This window comes from Theobroma cacao, chromosome 4 (assembly GCF_000208745.1).
Source record: "Theobroma cacao cultivar B97-61/B2 chromosome 4, Criollo_cocoa_genome_V2, whole genome shotgun sequence".
Classification (NCBI taxonomy): domain Eukaryota; kingdom Viridiplantae; phylum Streptophyta; class Magnoliopsida; order Malvales; family Malvaceae; genus Theobroma; species Theobroma cacao.
The window spans coordinates 19,184,396-19,205,331 of record NC_030853.1 but is presented as its reverse complement, the minus strand read 5'-3'; the positions used below and the strand labels follow the sequence as shown (position 1 = coordinate 19,205,331).

The 20,936-nt window shown below is 29.2% G+C and overlaps 1 protein-coding gene across 1 annotated transcript; it reads right to left on the bottom strand.

The window, feature by feature from the left end:
• LOC18601838 (protein ODORANT1) lies at positions 15,471-17,899 on the bottom strand. The gene is made up of 3 exons (XM_007032910.2): positions 17,569-17,899; positions 16,945-17,074; positions 15,471-16,312 (listed from the first exon to the last, which is right to left on the bottom strand). Exons 1-3 carry the CDS (start codon positions 17,699-17,701, stop codon positions 15,652-15,654), a joined length of 924 nt encoding a protein of 307 aa, XP_007032972.2. The 5' UTR covers positions 17,702-17,899; the 3' UTR covers positions 15,471-15,651.

The window sequence follows — 20,936 nt, the reverse complement described above, 5'->3', positions numbered from 1 at the left end:
TTCACATGTGAAGTTTTGTCATCCACTTTATCATTTTTTTTAACACCTTCTAGGTTACTTTCTTTTTTTTTTTTATAAAGACTGATTAATGGGTGTTTATCTATATTTGTAAAGATTAGTTAAAATAATTTTTATTTGATTTTATTATAATGCTCATCAAATTGAAAAGTAGATGATATATTAATTATAATTTTTTTTAGAAAAAAATCACTTTAATAAGTATCAATAATACTAGCTAACATTTTTTTTTCTTTCTTATTATCTTAATTAGGTATAAAGAAAATAAATTGATGTTCTAATTATAAGCTCAATTAACGACTTGGATAGATTATGTCATGATTAACACTAACCAATCTAATCTTGCTAATTCAAAAGTGATCACATTGTCCATCTCTCATTTGTGGTATATATCTTTTTGGAATTCTATTTGTTTTTATTTTACTTTTGTCAACTCTTCAAATGTAGCAAATTGAATGTACTTTTCACCTAATCAACTTTCATAAATCCTAACTAGATATAGTCTCCAAACCTTGTTAAGCAATGATGTCATGCAAATGCTGTTGTTGTGTGTGTGTGTGTTTTTTTTATAAATATTTTAACATAAAAATTAAATTTGGTTTTTGATGATCATGCTGACAAAATGCAACATAATATAGCATCATCAAATCTTCTACGGAAAAATTATTTTAAAAAATTAAGCTGTTTCTTTTAGAAACTACTTATATCACTGTAGCAAGTGGAGCGTAAGAATGTAAAGCTTATTAATCCAAGCAAAACCAAAATTTCCAATAATAGTTTGAGAAATATTCTCATACCCTGAGTCGAAAAAATTATTATTGAAGAAATTAATGTAAATTATAAAGAAGGAGAAAAGAATTTCTATGATCCTTCTTACAATCTTACTTCATATGCTATATTCTCAAATTATCAAGATTTAATTGGAGTTGAATTTTTTTGAGTTGTATTACAAGTATAATTAATGAAAGGGGTAAGAATTTCTATAATCAATGAAATAAATTGATATATAATTAAATAAAACTCATCATTATATTTTACCAAAATTTACTTACGACATTATATTATCAAGATTTTGACATTAAAATTTTAAATTCTAAAATTCACTTCTTAACATCAAGATAAGAATTTGTTGGTATTTGAAAATGAAACTTAAACTTAAAATTTTCATTTATAATATCAAGAAAAACCAATGAAGAATTAAAAAAATTGTTTAAATTTAATATAAGAAGAAGAAGACGTCTTTGGTAGGCAGGTGGAGGAGCCAAAAGGGCAATGCCATCCTCCCAAGATGAAGGGGATACATGTCCAAATGATTTAGTGATTGTGATGTGCGTTGCTTAGTAGGACAGGTGGATAACAAACATCCGATTCTCTGTGACCGTATTTACTGCAATTCCGCAAAGGCTGTTCACCTGAAGCTGACACCTGTACTTTAGTCAATTTTACTTTTTGGCTGGCAGGCTGGTTTCCGTCTATTCCACGCGTTTGTCGGCGAGTGGACTATTGAAAGATCCCCACAATTGACTTTGGTCTTTAAAACTTTTATAAAGAATGACTTTTGTCGTTTTGATTTCTAAAAAGTCAACTTAATCAAATCACTAGTCACATCCGATAATCGTTATTGGTAGCCCCACGCGCCACGATGCTCGCCACTCTTATAACGAAAACCACTTTATGACAAAAATATTGACTTAAGAATGTTAAGAAATTTTTTCATGTAAAATTGATTAAAATAAAAATTAAATTTTAAACTAGAAACTTTGGATATACAAATAATACTGAGGTATTTAATGCGTGCAATTATTGTTAAATAGTAAAAGGTTGAGAGAATTAATACCTTGATTATCCCAAAATCAAAATTTAGTGAATTTTAGTAAGTCCTTGTCCAAGGGTTTTCTATTTAGGGATATTAATGGGTACTTTAGAATCAAGTACTTTATAGTACCCTATTTGATTAATTGAAATTAAACTAATTTATAATCGGGTTCAAGTAGGGTTTAGATATTAAAATTATTGTCCATTACGAATTCGGGTAAGTTTCAGAGTAGTCTTAGGGCATCCATTATTCAAATTCGATTATAAATAATGATTTAAAAAATTAAATTTTAGGTATGTATATTTTGTTTATAAACTTTTTATAATTAATATAATACTTACTAAAATTTATTAATTATTCTAAATATGATTTTAAACTTTAATTTAGTTTTTATGAACTAAATTTAATTGTTATTAATAAATACCTAAAAGATTAATTTAAATTTATTTTAGTTGAGTATTTAACAAGTACAAATATTCCAAGAATAGTTTCTAAGGTAAGGATTCGAATACTAATTTTAAAAAATTAAGTAGATATTTTTAAAGTTCAAATATCTTATAAAATAATAAAATTAAAATTAAAATACCCTGCGAAATTCTAAAGGAAGTAATAAATTTGGAGACGCTAGTTTAAGTTTTGACAAGCGTGTTGAGGTTAATGAAACATGGAAATGACAAGGGTGTTGCTTGTTTTGGCTTGGGGTTTCAACTCGTCACATCGTAATATAAACTTGATAAATAATGTGTGAAGGAGAATTGTAGAAATCTGGTTTGAGATTGATGCGCATGATGTTGCAATTTTGCACACGTGTTTACTACACTTATTGTTTCTAATGTCATCCACCAACCTTCGTGCTCATTGGCCACAACACTCTAAGCTATTCACCGCTACTGAAAAGTTGCTCATAATAGTATTATCTCTATACTATTGCTTTACATTTTGTGCATTGTTATATAAATATATATATATATATATTTGTTATGAAAAGTAACTTAAAAAAACAAATAAAGATAATTAAAAGAATAATTAAAAAAACGAAAGAAAGTATTTAAGGGGAGAGAAAAGAGATCTTATTGAAGTGTGTGTTTACAAATGAACTGAGGAGGCCTATTTATAGGCAAATAACCCATTTATCTTGATAGAATTTATAAGATGAAGATAACACTTAGAGATTAGATGGATTAAATCCTAATCAAATTTAATTTACATCAAATCTAGATATAGATAGAATAAATGGATATTCACAAAAATATTCATAATACTCCTCCTAAATATATCTATTGTATTAAGAATATACCTTGTTAAAACCTTACAAGGAAAAAACTTCATGAAAAAAAATTCGAGTGAAAGAAAAAGAGTACATAATTCTTTTCAAGAATACACTTATGAAATACTGCCTCATTAAAAACCTTATCAAGAAAAACTCAGTGGAAAAAACCTTGATGAAGGAAAAGAGTACAATGCGTATTTTACTCCCTTAACAACTACATTATTTAAGATCTTTAAAATAACGCATCCCAATCTTTTGTACCAACTTTTCAAATGTTACAGTAAGAAAGGCTTTAGTAAACAAATCTGCTAGATTGTCACTTGAACGAATTTGTTAAACACTAATATCACCATTTTCTTGAAGGTCATGAGTGAAGAAGAATTTTGACGAAATATGTTTTGTTCGATCGCCTTTAATGTATCATTCTTTTAATTGTGCTATGCAAGCAGTATTATTCTCGTATAATATTGTTGGAATTTCTTTCTTGGTTGACAAACCACATATTTCTTGAATATGTTGAGTTACAAATCTTAACCAGAAACATTCACGACTTGCCTCATGAATTGCTAAAATTTCTGCATGGTTAGAAGAAGTAGCAACTATAGTTTGCTTTACAGAACGCCATGAAATAGCCGTACCTCCATATGTGAATAAGTAACCTGTTTGGGATCGAGCTTTATGTGGATCTGATAAATATCTTGCATTTGCATAACTAATTAAATATGATTTTAATGCATTTGAATAATATAAGCCCATATCCATTATTCCTTGAAGATATCGAAATATATGTTTAATTCCATTCCAATACCTTCGAGTTGGAGAAGAACTATATCTTGCTAATAAATTTACAACAAATGAAATATCAGGTCGTGTATTGCTAACAAGATACATTAATACTCCAATTGCCTTAAGATATGGTACTTCAGGACCAAGAAGTTCTTCATTATCCTCACGAGGTCCGAAAGGGTCTTTTTTCACATCTAATGATCTTACAACCATTGGTGAACTCAATGGATGTGTTTTGTCCATATAAAATCGTTTTAGCACTTTCGCTATATAATTAGATTGATAGACAAAAATTTCATTTGTCAAGTGTTCAATCTGAAGACCCAAACAAAACTTTGTTTTTCCAAGGTCTTTCATATCAAATTCTTTCTTTAAATAACCCACGACTTTTGATAACTCTTCAGGAGTTCCAATAATGTTTAGATCATCAACATAAACAGCAATTATCACAAATTCAGATCTGAATCTTTTATAAAAACACATGGGCATATTGGATCATTTTTATAGCCTTCTTTCAACAAATATTCACTAAGGCGATTATACCGCATGCATCCGGATTGTTTTAATCCGTATAAAGATTTATTTAATTTGATCGAATAAATCTCCCAGGATTTCAAATTTTGTGCTTCAGGCAACTTAAATCCTTCAGGGATTTTCATATAGATATCATTTTCAAGTGAGCCGTATAAATAGGCTGTAACTACATCCATCAAACACATTTCAAGCTTTTCATATATTACTAGACTAATTAAATATCGAAATGTAATTGCATCTACCACAGGAGAATATGTCTCTTCATAATCAATACCAAGCTTTTGAGTAAAACCTTGTGCGACAAGCTGTGCTTTATATCTCACAATCTCATCTTTCTCATTTCGTTTTCGCACAAATACCCATTTATATCCCACTGATTTTACCCCATTTGGCGTACAGACTATAGGTCCAAAAATTTCATGTTTTTCAAATGAATTTAATTCCATTTTGATTGCTTCTTTCCATATTGGCCAATCATTTTTATATCTACATTCTTCAACAGATGTAGGTTCAAGATCTTGATTTTTTTTTTATAATATTGAGCGCTACATTATATGCAAAAATATCATCGACGTTTATTTCATTTCGGTTTCATTGATAACTTGTTGGCCTGATGAGTACAAGTACTGCTGCATGCAAAATGGCATGTCCCCAAGCAGAATTAGGAGTTTGGATTTCATAAGTAATGGCCTTGCAATCAGTTTAAGGCGTTTGGTAAACGATTTTGCTAGACCATTTTGTGTATGAACATGACTAACAGATTGTTCAACATTTATTATAATAGACATGCAATATTCATTAAAAGCTTGAGACATAAATTCATCAGCATTGTCAAAGTGAATTGTCTTGATTGTATAATCAGAAAAATGTGCTCACAGACGAATTATTTGTGCAAGTAATCTTACAAATGTCAAATTGCGAGTTGATAACAAGCACACATGTGATCATCTTGTTGATGCATCAATTAAAACCATAAAATATCTGAATGGTCCACATGATGGATGTATGGGTCCACATATATCATCCTGAATACATTCCAAAAACATAGGGGATTCAATCCCAACTTTTGCTGGTGATGATTTTATAATTAATTTACCTTGAGAGCATGACTAATAGATTGTTCAACATTTATTCCAATAGACATGCAATATTCATTAAAAGCTTGAGACATAAATTCACCAGCATTGTCAAGGTGAATTGTCTTGATTGCATAATCAGAAAAATGTGCTCACAGACGAATTATTTGTGCAAGTAATCTTGCAAATGTTAAATTGCGAGTTGATAACAAGCACACATGTGATCATCTTGTTGATGCATCAATTAAAACAATAAAATATCTGAATGGNAAATTTTTCGCATCATTATTGATTTGGGATGACCTAACCGATCAGGCCAAACATTAAAATTATCAGAAACTTCTGGTTTACATAAGTTTTAATTATTTTAATTTTTATGTAGTACATTCCAGAGGACAAAGCAGGTAATTTTTCCAATACACATTTTTTCCCTAATATTAAAGATGTAATATGAAGATATTCAGTGCCTCTTTCATTTGTTGTCTCAATATGATATCCATTCAAACGAATATCTTTAAAACTTAATAAGTTTCTTTAAGACCTTGTAGAAAATAATGCATCTTTTATTATGAACTTTGTTCCTCCGAGTAGTGAAATATTAACTCTTTCAGAGCCTTCAATTAATCTTGTACTACCAGATATTGTATTGACATTAGCTTCTTCCATTGTCAAGTGGAAAAAATATTTCTTGTCTTTAAATATAGTGTGCGTTGTAGCACTATCTATTAGACAAATATCTTCATCATTGATCTTGGATCTAACCAGATGAATATCCATATTTTCTTCAAGAAAATAAAATATATATAGTAAAAAACTTATATAAGAGAACATTAAATATAAACTTTGTTATTAAAATACAAAAAAAACTTCCTAATAGACATATTAAAACACATTAACTTAATAGAATTATACTAAACATACCAAGTTCCTAATAGAGTTGTACTAAAACACATCAACAAATAATTTAAGAAATTTCATTATTGGGATTTTCATCACCAATCAAATGATCAATTTGTCCTTTAGGGTGGGCAAAAAAATTAGCAATGTCCAAGTGTATTACATCAACTTGGCTATCATTTTCAACAAAATTTGTTAATTTATTTTTTCTTTTATCTTTTAGTGATGCTTGATAAAGTTCAACAAGATGCTTTGGTGTACGACAAGTACGTGACCAATGGCCTTTCATACCACATCGATAACAAACATTTTCTGTATTCCTTTTACTTTGTCCACCTTTATCTTTTTCATGTATCTCTTCACTATTCATCCACTTCTAGTGGGTATTCTTATTATCAGAATAATAATTTGTGTAACTACCACGACTGCGATAAATATGACAACTTTTTCCACGTCCATGATTACGACCACGACCACGACCACGACCAGAGTTTTTAAATGATATCACATTCACTTCAGGGAATGGAGCAGAACCAATTGGTCGAGATTCATGATTTTTCATTAATAACTCGTTATTTTCCTCAGCCACAAGGAGACATGAAATCAGTTCAGAGTATTTCTTAAAACCTTTTTCACGATATTGCTGCTGCAGAAGCACGTTTGAGGCATGAAAAGTAGAGAATGTTTTTTTCTAACAAATCAGCAGCAATCACCTTTTCTCCACACAATTTTAGTTTAGAACTAATTCTGTATAATGTTGAGTTATACTCAACTACAGTTTTAAAATCTTGCAATCGCAGATGCATCCAATCATAACGAGCTTTTGGTAGAATTACTATTTTTTGGTGGTCATATCTCTCCTTTAGACTTTTTCAAAGATTGACTGAATCTTTTATTGTGAGATACTCAATTCCTTCATGAAGATGGTGGCAAAGGAAAATCATTATTTTGCCTTATCCTGATTGGATGCTTTATTTTCTTCTTTGATTGTGTCTCCAAGACCCATAGTATCTAAATGGATTTTAGCATTTAGAATCCAAGATAGATAGTTCTTGCCGGTAATATCAAGAGCCACAAATTCAAGCTTTGTAAGATTTGACATTGTGATAGCTTAAAAGAAAAACGTAAATGTTAGTATTACATAATATATCGTAATTGGCAAGCAAAATAATAAATTGACTGATGAAAAACAATTAATATAAAATTGAAAATTGACTTATTATAAATTGGTAAAATTTGGGAAAAACACTGAAGTGATAATAGACAAAAATCACCTGAAGAAAAATTGAACTTCGACTTTGTGAAACTTAAGTGTGGAAATTAGAGAATTGTGCTGATAACGTATTACGAAAAATAACTTAAAAGAACAAATAAAGATAACTGAAAGAACAATTAAAGAAAAGAAATAAAGTATTTAGGGGGAGAAAAGAAATCTTATTGAAGTGTGTGTTTACAAATGAACTGAGGGGGTCTATTTATAGGCAAATAACCTCTTTATCTTGATAGAATTTACAAGATAGAGATAACACTTAGCGATTAGATGGATTAAATCCTAATCTAATCTAATTTACATCAAATCTAAATATAGATAGAATAAATAGATATTCACAAAAATATTCATAACAATATTCATAAAATAACAAAATTTATGTACTTTACAATTGTTTAGTCTTAGTTTTAGGAAAATTTCACGAGTTTCTATAAATACTAATTAAGGTGTTATGTGAAAAAAATTTATAGATAATTAGTAATTATATTTCTTCTCTTTTAAATTGGTTAAAGTAATGCATTAAATAAAAATTAGTAAAACCAATTTATAAATTTTTTAAAACCTATTTATACAAAATTAACCTCAACCAAACCAATCCAACCTTATATATAGTGGTCAAGTTCAATGGAGAATCCTACTTGAGCCAACTTAAAAAATGTAATTGTCATATATAAAACCTATGAGTGGTCCAACTTGTCTAACATTCGATGTGATTATTGTTAAGACCCACCATTTAATTAAAACGTTTATATCACTTTTTTCGGGATAAGTGTTTGTAGTATCTTATTAATGCCAGTTAACGCATGCTCAAGGGGAAAACACAAATGATTATGTTTGAAAAATCTTTAAAACTCAAAACACAATGATTAACAAAGCAGGATTCTGTTCATATCTTGATTTGGTTTAATATTGCTGTTTTTCTCCCCTCCCCTCTCTTTTTCTTCTGTTAATCAACATTAGGAAGAAATCTCAGAAACAAGCCATTTTTTTATTTTCCATTTTCATTAAGAATTGAACCTAGAAATAAGCTCGATTTTCCTCTTTATAAATTATTAGAGATGTCATAGCCGTTTTAATTTTAACATTGTATTAAATCAAGGACCTTTGTCTCCTAATCAAGGATGCTTCGGAGTCCATGCTTTGAGGTTTCAAACTTGACCTTTGTGGATTTGGTCAAGTTTGGACAAATTTTATACTTGGTTTATTGATTTGTTTGTTTAGATTATTTATTGATTTTATGCTTTGGATTATATATATTGATGATTGATTGGTTGTAATCATTATAATTTCTACTTATTTATGTAATCTTATAAAAAAGTTAAATGAAAAGACGCAAATGTAAAGGTAGGATATTGTCATGTGTGCTGTCAGCACCACTGAGATTAAACAAATGATATAATTTGTTTTCAAACTTTTCCTTATCCTTATCTTTAGATTTAAGGATTGTATTGATATCTAAATGGAATGGTAAAAGCCAAAATTGACCATAGTTTTCAAGTATATATATAGTTTACCACACATGTAGACCACATTCTTATTCACTTTTCCTATAATAAATAAATATTTTTATTATTGAGTTAAATGTTATGATGCGATACATTATAATCAAAATTTAAAAACATAAAAAATTTTCAAAAGTTGGGCTAGTATATATGATTCAAGAAAGGAAAAAAAAAGTAGTATTAACTATATAGAATTAAAATTTGTTGAGTCTTACTTGTACAATTAATTAAATTATATAATCATAAGGTATTAAGACTGTTGAATCGATAAATTAAGGAGAAGACTGTTGAATAAATATTGCAAAATTTAAGGGGAACAAAGGCATGAAAACTTTGTATAGGCAAAGGATAAAGTGAACCTCAAAAAAGAGTGTGAAAGGTATCAAATATGTTGAAAGGTTCACCACATACAAATAGGAACAGTTCAACTGGTTCAAAGAAGGTGGGGAGATTAGTTCAAGTTTTCAAACTATTTATATAAAAAAAAGTTTGCACTGCCACCACAAATCGCTATCTTTGAATGGATGCACTGAATTCCTCTTGTTTAACTCTATTCTTTTCATCTCACTCCAAAGACAATTGGTCAATACTTTTACTTTGATCCCCATCCCCCTTCTTATCGTTCTCTAACCGCGTTTTCTTGGTCATTCCCAAGTCAACACCTTTTATTTAATTTCTTTTCATGAAAAGTGAAGTGATGGCAAAAGGTAATTTTCTTTCAATCAGATTACGATATAATTATTTTCAAGGGAGAGAGATTCAAACTTATACTTTTAAGTAAAGAAATCATTTACTAATCAATAAATCAAATATTCAGATACAGATTATGACATTATTAAAAGTTTTAATTGCAATTATATTCATTCTTATTATATAAATAAATTAATAAAATCAATATTAGTTAAAGACTTCGATTCAAAAATCTCAAATTTGAACATAAAATTTACAAGATAAGAGAAGATTATCACTTATTATATACATAGAAAATGTAAGTATATAATAAAAAAATAAACATAAAAATAGGGTAAAACCTAAGTCTTATATAAACATCTTTCTTGTGAGTGACACAAGGTTCATTAGAATGGGCAAAAAGTAGGAATTTATATTTAGTTTAATTACAAATTAAAAAAACCACCTGCCGTCAAGTGTATGTCTCCTAATGAAAAAGTTTTCTTAAAAATTAAGATTAGGGAGCATGATTATTCAACATTTTGTACAGGTCTAGCACTACTAATTGAAGTGATTAATGCACTTTTAATTTTATCATCCATGTGGCTATGTCATATCTTGTCACATTAACTTTTAGATGTGATTTCAATTAAAAAATTAAATGTTATTGAGATTCTTTACTTTCGGGGTTAAATTCAGCTGAGTTAAGATGAGAGTAAAATGGGAGGGTACATGAAACTATATTATATTATATGTTAAGAAGAGTATAAAATCATAGTTAATTACGTACCTAAGGTAGGGCCGTATCCTCCTTTAGTTACGGGGGGCTGTGTCTTCCAAAACTTTTAAATTTTTTTATATTATATAAAATTTTTAATTTTTTTATATATTTTCTTAATGGTTTCTTCAAAATAATTTTTTATTTAATAATTAATAAAAATAAAGAAAAACAAAATGATCTCACGTGCTTCACCTAATTTTAAAGTTTTTTTTTTGTTTTCTTATTACAATTTATATTATTATTTACATTTATATTTGTTTTTTTGTTTATTTCTATTTTATTTGCCCATATGTTCTAAGCTTTTATAGATTTTATTCTCCAAATTTCTACAAACCATCAACTATATTCTTTTTCTTTCCCTTTTCTTATGTCATGTGGGTTATATTATCTATTTGTCATGTTTTTTATTTCTGTTATGTGTATTTTATTTTTTATGATTTTAATTTTTAAAAATTAATAAATTATTATGTAATTTTTAAATATAAGTTGTAGTATTACATTGTTACTTAAAGTTTCATCCAATGTATCATTTTTTTATTAATCATGATTATGTAAGAAAAAATTATATTGAGTATACCTTTTTGTGTGTTGTACGTTTTATATTTAGTTGAAATGAAATTCTTAATCATGTATATCATATTTAAGTATTTATATTTTATGCATTATAGTTTTATATTTAGTATTATAAGTTTAAATAGAAATAAAATAAGAATATTGGATATTGATTGCATTGATTTTTTTTTTTAGATTTGATTAAAGTGTGAGTAAATTGAAAATAATTGACAAATCCTTTAAAAGAAAAGATGTAAATCGTCTTAATAATTCTCCTATATTAAGCTACAAAGCCTCAATTGCTTCAACTCATGCACAAGAGCAATGTGAATCAAAACGCCCAAGACTCAATTTTAAAGAAATAGATGTTTTTCTAGTACATAAGCAATAATTGATGAATTTGAATTCAAGAAATACGGTGGATCACAATTTTCTTAAAAGACTATTATAAGTTTTTCTTTGAGCATAATTTTCTTAAAAGACTATTATAAGTTTTTTTTTCTTGATTTATATGGTTATATAAAATTATTTTCTATTATCAATCTTTTAATTGTTCGTTAAGTTCAATATATTAGTTTTTAAAATTCTTAACCTGTATTCATCTGTCTTTGGCTCCAAACAAAAGTTGATTAACTCAACTTCTAATAAAAAATCCATTAAAATTGACTTTTTCAATAGATTTCTAAGGAAAATTCTATAAAAATATCCTTCTCTTGAAGTATAGTTGGTTATACTAGTGGTCTAAATAATTTGTTGCTAAACTTTAGTTTTTTGGATAAAAAATTGGGTTTGAAAAAACTAAAATATATCGGAAATGTAAGCTAACCCATCAGTAGTTATAATGCCAAATTTATTGAAAAATATTAAATTTACTTATAAAATTACGACAATAATAAAAGAAGTGAAGTGTTAAAAAAATCTCTTTATGTTTGACTTTTTAAACGAACGATATAAATTCAGATTGAACAAATCAAATATTTGTCATTGAAAAAAATTGGGCAATTTGTTTTTCAAAATTAAAGAAACAAGGAAAAGAAAATTTGCATAGTCAACACTCAACAAAATGGAGATGAGTTTTCAAGTCAAGAGTGGAAATGCTGTTATATGTATTATACTTCTTAATTAGCAACTTTCAAAAACATACGGCCAAGGCAAGGATTCCTTTTGACTCGGTGTTCGGATTACCTTGCTTAACCGTTAGCATATCTACCAGCTCTAGGTTTGTTGTTATTATTATTATAAAAAATAAAAATATAAAAGATTAACATAAAAAGGCAAGTAGTAAAAATATTGAACAAGCTAGACTTGTTAATGGATAGGACAACGATCGTGAAGCAAGATTTTTAAGCTCGAGTTCGATATGGGATATTATTATATTAAAAATTATTTTTTGTTTAATTTTAATTTTAAAATATATTTAAATATTATTTTAAACATTTTAATAAAATTTAATAAACAATTAGACCAAATCTAGATTTTAGGAGTGTCAACTAGAGACAATTCGAGTTGTGGACACTTCTAAACCAAACGAAGCCTTAAGAGACTTGTATTTTCCCCAGTCAGCACTTTATTTTGTTTTCAAATTAATTTTCAATACTATTTTCTAAATTATTGATGTCAGATATTTACTTTCAATAATAGTTTTGTATCAATAGATGAATGATAATCATTGGTCTTCTATTCGACCTATTTATATAAATGTTATGTAATAGAACTTAATTAGAATGTATATGAAGAAAATTAAGCAATTAAACCTATATAATTGTGTTTGGAGAGATTATTCAACGTCACGGGTGGACATTGAGAATATTCAAGTTTTCTATAGTTAATAATCAAATTGCTATATCCCAAGTTGCAAATCTTTATATGCAATCATCAAAAGGAAAAGAACTGTAGGTATTGGACTTTCATTTCATATTATTTTAGCTTATTAATACTTGAATGTACATCTTGCCGACACTATTTCCAAAAATAAGTAGTATTTCTCTTTGTTCTTTCTCCCCTTCCCTAACAATGTCTCCTGTTTTTCCTTTTGGAAGTAAATACTAGCATATATTAGTACTCAATCTGTCCTCATCAGTACAATTGATTTTCAGGTCCCATACGTATGAAATGTAAAGTATAATTATTATTAAAAATACAGAGAAACTATCCCTTTCTCATCAAATACCTTACAAGTTCATATTATTTTTCTGTAATGTCTAATTAATAATCAAATAACAATTTGTACTAGTGCAAGAATTAATTTGAGATGATCATTGTTTGAACTTCAGATGAATGGGTTGGTGAAGATAAAATAATTTGTAGTATAGTGCACTATGTATATATAGAAGCACATGCACATAAAACAATAGAGGAAAAAAAAACAAAAGTAATAATCAGAATAGAAAAATATTGTGGCATGCAGCAAAGCTAAAATAATATTTAATGGACCATGCTTTAATGCAAATGAATGTAAGGTGAAGAAGCTAAAGTTGATATATATATATATTTTTATTATATATACGGTTGGACCAATGTCATTGTTACTAGTGATCTACGGTTTTAGCTAACACGACAAAGCAATCTTTTGTAATGGTTGCCAAGTAAAGCCAAAGTGATAAATGCATACCTAGATACAAATTAATTACAAACTTACATTATCAATAAATGCACCCTCAATATGGATATATATATATATGGATATATATATATATTATTGGGGGGTTGAGATTGTATGTTAAGATTTATAAGAATAAAGAGTTTTCTTTAGATTTAAGAATAAAACTAGTACTAAATTATAATAATAAAAAATTCGAATTAAATTGGGATGGAATAGTAACTATATGCACTATATGGGCAACAATAATCATAAGTAAATACCTTACTGGATTTAATTGCTATATAAGTTGCTAGCATTAAAAAAGAGAGGGCCAAATTAGTTGATCTACTAATTATCTATTATTAAGTTGTCATAAAGTTTAATCTAAATGTCTAATAATCTCACACTAGCTAGCATGTTCATTACCCTTAGTTTATTAGGCACAAGTATAGAGTTTGTACGAAACATATAAATAAAAAAAAGTTGCACGTTTTACATGACTATACTATATACAGTAATTTATAAGTGTTTGAATAATTTATAGATTATTTTTTTTTGAAAGAATTATTTATATATTATTAAATTAGAAAGGTGCACATTTTCCATCATTTTTATATTTTACAAAAGTTGATTCATCCAATTAATTTTCACTTGGGAGTTATTTGGACTCAAAGATAATTCATTGTGAAATTGGAACTTGAATATGAGCTACTCAATTAGCAAATTGAGTTGATTGAAGTTAGGAAGATTTGTCCTTTTTGTATAAGGAACTTATTATTGAGGTTGAGCTACCAATATCTATTTGAAGCGGTGTAATCTTTTTATTATTGTTTTGTTATCTTCTTTCATAGTGTGAGCTGATATGCTACTACAAGTCTTTTATATCTAAAGTTCAAGACTTGTTATGGTATGTAGGTTATGTTAACTTAATAAATATGTTTAAAAAAAAAACAAAAAAAAGCAAATGGAGTTGAGTTCGAATATTTTAATACTTGACTCAAGTGATTTATGAATTAATTAAATATTGTTCACTTAATGTTTTGATAGTTTTTCATATTATATACATTATGAAATAAATTGTATATAGTTACATATTTACAAGTATTATTTGAGTTTTTGAATCAAAATTAAGTTTATTTAATTCCCTAGTTTAGAGTTCGACACTTTGAGAGTAATGCCATAAGAAATTAAATTATGGAAATAAATCCGCGTTCACTAATGGTGGAAAAAGTCATTAAAATTTAATTTAGTAAAAAATCTTTGTAATTGTTTGACTCTAAATATAATTTTTTTTGTCCCATCTCAATATAATTTATGTATGACCATGAGAACACCATTGGAATCAGTGAAAGACTAGCTGGTTTCAAGCCAAAAACTATATTGATAAAATTAGATCAATTGAAAATATAAATAAATATCGAGGCATTTAAAAACATACAAGTAAATATTGATTACATCACTATGAACTGTTAAAACTTCGAAGATATAATTAAGAAATGTAAACAATAAGAATAAGTGGCTATGACGAAGTAGTCAAAAGCTTTGCAAATCATTGAAAATAATTTTTTTTTTGACAAAGTAATGACTTGAGGGGGTTTCTTCACAAAATCCCCTTCTTAATAAATAAAGATCAAATTGAACGCACATCACATTGAATTCTTCTCATCATTTCATCATATACAAAAAAAAAAGTTTACTTTTTATTTATTTATTTATTTTTGGAAAAGACTAAAAAAGGAGAAACTAATAAGAAGTGAAGGATTTTTCCCCACTGATTCTTGATAACTTATTTTCGTTTTTTCTCTCATGTGAAAACTGACTGCCAACTTATAAATAAAACCCACATTTGACCAAAAAAAAAAAAAAAAAAAAAAGTAAGAAAGAGAAATCAAAAGCAAATCATAAGAGCTCATATGTCCAAGAATCTTGATCAAAAGCCATTCTTGGGCACTGAATTAGAGGAGATGATGATGAATCAAGAGCTAGCTTGGATGTGTCACTATCATCATTGATTAGCAAATCCCAACTGCTTAAATCATCATCCCACAAGCTCATACTGTTGTTGTTGTTGTTGCTACCCGTGTTGTAATCTGAGGGCCACTCAAAGTCAGGAAACTGCAATTCTTCAAGGAACTTGGAAGAGTCAGAAGAAGAGGATGAGGATGATGATGTTGATGGTGCACAAGCAGGGACCAAGATTTCATGGGGTTCGATTAATGGAACTTCATCTGTGCAGAAACCATTGTTCATCATCTCCATTGTGTCAAACAATGGGCTTGTCATGCTCTTGCCTTCCTCCTTGGCTTCAGTGATTGTTGATTGTAGGGATGTTTCAGGCTCCTTGGTTTTGTCCGCTTGAGACTTGACAGCAGCTTTTGAAGCTTGTAGCTTTTGCTCTTGTTGTTGTTGCTGCTGGGGTTGTTGTTCAGTATTAGATAGTGGCTTGTGGGTGAGAGGATCAATGCCCATTTTCCTCAGTTTTTTCTTGATGTGAGTATTCCAATGGTTCTTGATCTCATTATCAGTTCTTCCAGGGAGATGAGAAGCAATCTTAGACCATCTGCAAATGTGAAAAAACAATAAAAATTGAAAAAGAAGAAAAAAAATTTAATCCAACTAAAAAAAAAAAATCGAGTGTAATAATATAAAGTAGAATAATGAGGTGAAAATTGAACCACTTAAAAGAAGGATGACTTTTTGTGGCCAAAAGAAAGTTCTATGTAAAAGAAATTTGTCCCAGTCCTCTAAAGCTACCTGCTTTATAAGTTTTAAAGAATGGTCTCTCTACCCTATAAATAATCTTTACACTGACGACTTTGATGACTACTGCATAATAAAGAAATTGGTACATGGGGCTGAGTCTACAATGATAAAATTATGAAGTTCCAAGAAAATGCTTAATGGAACTAGGTCCATTATTTGTACTCAATGCTGGTTTGCATTAAAAAATTTTCAAAGTCCAAACTCTCAAAGATTGGGGAGAAAGGAAAAGCCTGCTTTTTTGATAATTAATGTCTTGGAAATCATTTCGAAACATGGAGTTGGTTCAAAGGAAACCACCACCAAGTAATAATGTCTTTAGTAATGAAATGAGTTCAAATCAGAGCCAGAATCCGCAGCCCAAAGCAGAGGAAATGGTGAGTTAAAAAAAGAAAAAGAAAAATAAATGCAGAAAGATCGAAGATGGGGAACCTGTTGCCAAGTTGAGCATGCAGATCAATGACCATTTGCTCTTCATATTCAGATAAAAGGCCTCTTTTCAGGTCTGGCCTAAGATAGTTTGTCCATCTCAGTCTGCAACTCTTACCACACCTCAATAATCCTGCAATGACATATCCAACAAATTCATTTTCCAGTGAAAAGATTAATTCTTACTAATTTTAAAGGAATTTATACGTTTTCTTAGTGGTCAGCTTTTCTGACTCTTGCCTTCTTAATCATTATGCCAACCCCCACCATTTCCCTTTTTTTTTTTTTTTATATCCACCACGAAGTAAAAGAAATATAAAGCTAAATAAATCACATAAACAAGCAAATGTCAAAACCAGCTTGAAAAAAATCCTTTTTGCTTCATCAAAAACTGAGAAAAGGAAGTAAGAAAGATATAGAATTCCATTTGAGAGGCAAAAAGATTCCCAAGACTATATAAAAATTTTTTCCAAATTCAAGTAAAAACAGAAGATACCCTTCTTCCTATCCAAAAACTAAAAAAAAGAAAAATCCAAATTGATATCCAAAGTTGTTATGATTCTCTCTTTCTCTGTTAAAATGTGGTGAGAGAAAGAAGCTGAAAACTGAAAAGAATGGGAGAGAGACCTGCAAGCTTAGGAACAGCTCTCCAACAGCATTGGCCATTGGTGAGGATGAAGTTGATAAGCTTCTTATCCTCCTCTGCAGTCCATGGCCCTTTCTTCAACCCGACTTTGTCACAGCATGGTTGCCGTCCCATCTTTCCAAAAACCCTCTCCCTCTCCTTCAAAAACTGAGTTCCAAGGCTCCACCAAAGATAATTATACGATCAACTCAAAATTATACCAAGCTCTGCCAGAGAAGAGAAGAGAAAAAATAACTTTAACAAATGAGACAGAGAGAGGGAAGGAGGAAAGCAACCGTGTCCAAATTTTTATGCACTGATAACAAGGCTCAACTAGGCACACAAACAAGTCTCCACCTTCTTATATAAATAAATCAACCCAAGGCCAGCCTTAATTTTTATTTTATAGAAACTTTTTAATATGACAAATATAAATATTATATATTTTTTCTTGTGTATTAGTCTGGGTTTGCAGTTGACACGTGTATATAATGATGCAACGCGTAACACACGTGCGATGTCACTTTCAGAAAGCTCTACTCCATCAAACTTCTCCTTTTTTGCTTCAGTTTCAAGCGTGAGATACTCTTAACACACACCTCAGCACAAAGAAAAGTAAAAGTAAAACAAAAACCAACATCTCTCCCCACGAGGATAGTTAATTTGTAAGTTCTTTTTATTTATGAGATTTCATTTACATTTATATATATATATTTTTTACATTTTCATTGCTTGTATACTAATATTTAAACATACAGGATTTGTATACTTTTGTCTGATGGTTCCATAGTCTTATGTACTAAGTAAAATGGTCCGGTTTCTACTCTTCCAAAAGTATTTTGTCTAATTTCTAAGGCTCTCCATTTTCTCTTCTGCCCCCTTCCTCATCAAGGAGAATCCAACAGGAGGGAGAAAATTTTTATTATGCTATAAACCAAATGGAGTTCTAATGGTTGTATACATAAAAGATTAGGTATACAATCCCAATTTACACTGGGACATTGTATCTAAACTAATTTATGCCGAAATACATGACTTTTATATTGTATGAATACTGGTCGAACTATCTTATTTTCAAAGCAAAATGAGCCAGAATATTCTAACTTGTATATACAATAATAAAAGGGGGAAAGTAGCTTCATTGAGCATGGGGGTCAAAATAATGGTGTAAATTATCCATGCCTCTTCAAGGCTCATCAGCTTGCGACCCAGCTAAGGAGCTATCACTGTACAGGAGAGACTTGCCACCGTCTTCAAACTCATCTTTTTAGTTTTTTTTTTTAATAATAATTGAGAAAAGGGAGATTCGAATCTTACTTTTTATGCAAGGGATTTATGCACCAATTAACGAGCCAAATGCTCGGATACTAAAAATAAAAATATTTTTTGAAAGTGTTAATTTAATTAAACTCATCTATTAGATTATTAATTTGAAAGGGCAAAAAAGAGGTCTCTGCTAATTAAAGGTGTCCCCCTTCCTTTCTGTTGCAATGTTACAACTGTTGGGGTCTTCTTAACCAGTACTCTAATTAATAACCCTGCCATGGTCTTAAAATCGATTTTAAAAGACATCTTTGATTCAAGCATCGATCGTCAAGCAACTTTTCAGATAATCCAACTATTCTGAAAGTTACCAAATATATGTGTATGGTTTCTTAAGATTTGGAAATGGATGCTTTCTCTGGCATGCATGCTGTAGTGGGATTGGTGAAACAGCATAACTAAAGAGCAAAAGGTAATTTGGTATAAATTTGTCAAAAGGCGAGATGGATCATCTGACATTTTAGATTGTCCACCAGACCAAATTTGTTCATCTAATTGTCTCTCCCCTTTTACTATTTTTGTTCTCAAATGATTTACATGTGTCGTGCGTGTACACATGTAGGTTTCTGAGCTCAAATTCTTTATAAAGAGAAAGAAACATTATTTATGAGATTTGATTTTGGTTTAAAAGATTGATGCCATTGTATTTATCTAAACAAAATTTCAGGTTGATTGGATCACCTGGAATTGCTTCGGCTGATAATGAATTCCTTTAAATTCTGCACAATGATATGAGACAACTAATTAAATCGTTTACCGAGATGTTGCCTCTGTCAACATCCTCAATACATTATATAAAATTCCAATTGCTTAGTGAAAGACCTTTCAAATCTATATTCTTAAGCACAAAAGGGCAAATGAAAGATATTCTACCCTTTTTTGGGAACTATAAGTGACCCTTTTATTTCTCGATATATATATATATTTGATTGTTCAACTGTTGACATCAAGCTTCCTGGAAGTGCAGTCTTTTGCTGTTATCAGAAAAAAGTTTAGTCAGCGTTCTCTATATATGTTTGAATTGAAGCTAAGTAAGCGACATGGCTTTAGTCAAAAAATTTTAAAACAATATGTAAAATGTCAAGTTCCTTTATGTTTTATGACTTTTTAAAAAGGGTGTATAAGAACTTGAATTGACCATGGAACAATTTATTTGTCCTAATGTCTCACGGAAATTATAATAATTATTTTTTTAATCGAGAAAAATGAATTCAAACTCGATTCTTTTTTTTTTTAATAACTAAGAAGATAAATATATATTTACTATTCATGAACTAAATACTTCGATACTTCATGAGAATTATTTATGAGAATATTGATACACTCTGAATGTATGATTTAACCATTGACAAAAATAAATACACATAAAATTATTACTAGTTATTATTTTTAAACCAATTATATATTCACTTTTTTGTGTCAACAATGTAAGGCTCCTCTTCTATTAGACTGGTCAACGGTTTGATACTTCTTATTTGTAACGTCAGGGCCCAAAAGGAAAAGTTGGGCCATGGTACACGATGGCCCGATGATGGGGTTTAATTGGACATTAGATTTACTTTAATAAATATAATATATTGTGCATAAACTTTTGACAGTACTTGCATACAAAGACGTACACAAGGGAGGGTCTCAAGATTGAAATCCTGACCTCTAACTCTCTTTTGACTGTTTAATTAAAAAAAAGAATACAGAGTAATTTTAGAAAACGAAAGATAAGATTTATGAGATAAAAGAAGATATCTTTTATTGTGTAACTCATTATCATATCTCAAAAGAAATGACAATGGAAATGCAAGTAAAATTCTTCACAGGACTTTCTTCCAAAATGGTGTCAAGAGCAAGGACATTTAAAGAGTGGGGGGCTATTTTATGTACTTGATCCTATTAGACGAAGAAAGTAAGTAGCTATATACATATATAGGAAAGGTCTTCGAAACTTATTAAATGATTCTGTTCAAACTAGAAAAAGAAAACGAAAAGCCAATGACTAGAATGCGAAAGGTGGGCTTGATTCGGTAAACCTGCCCAAGTTATACGAAAACAT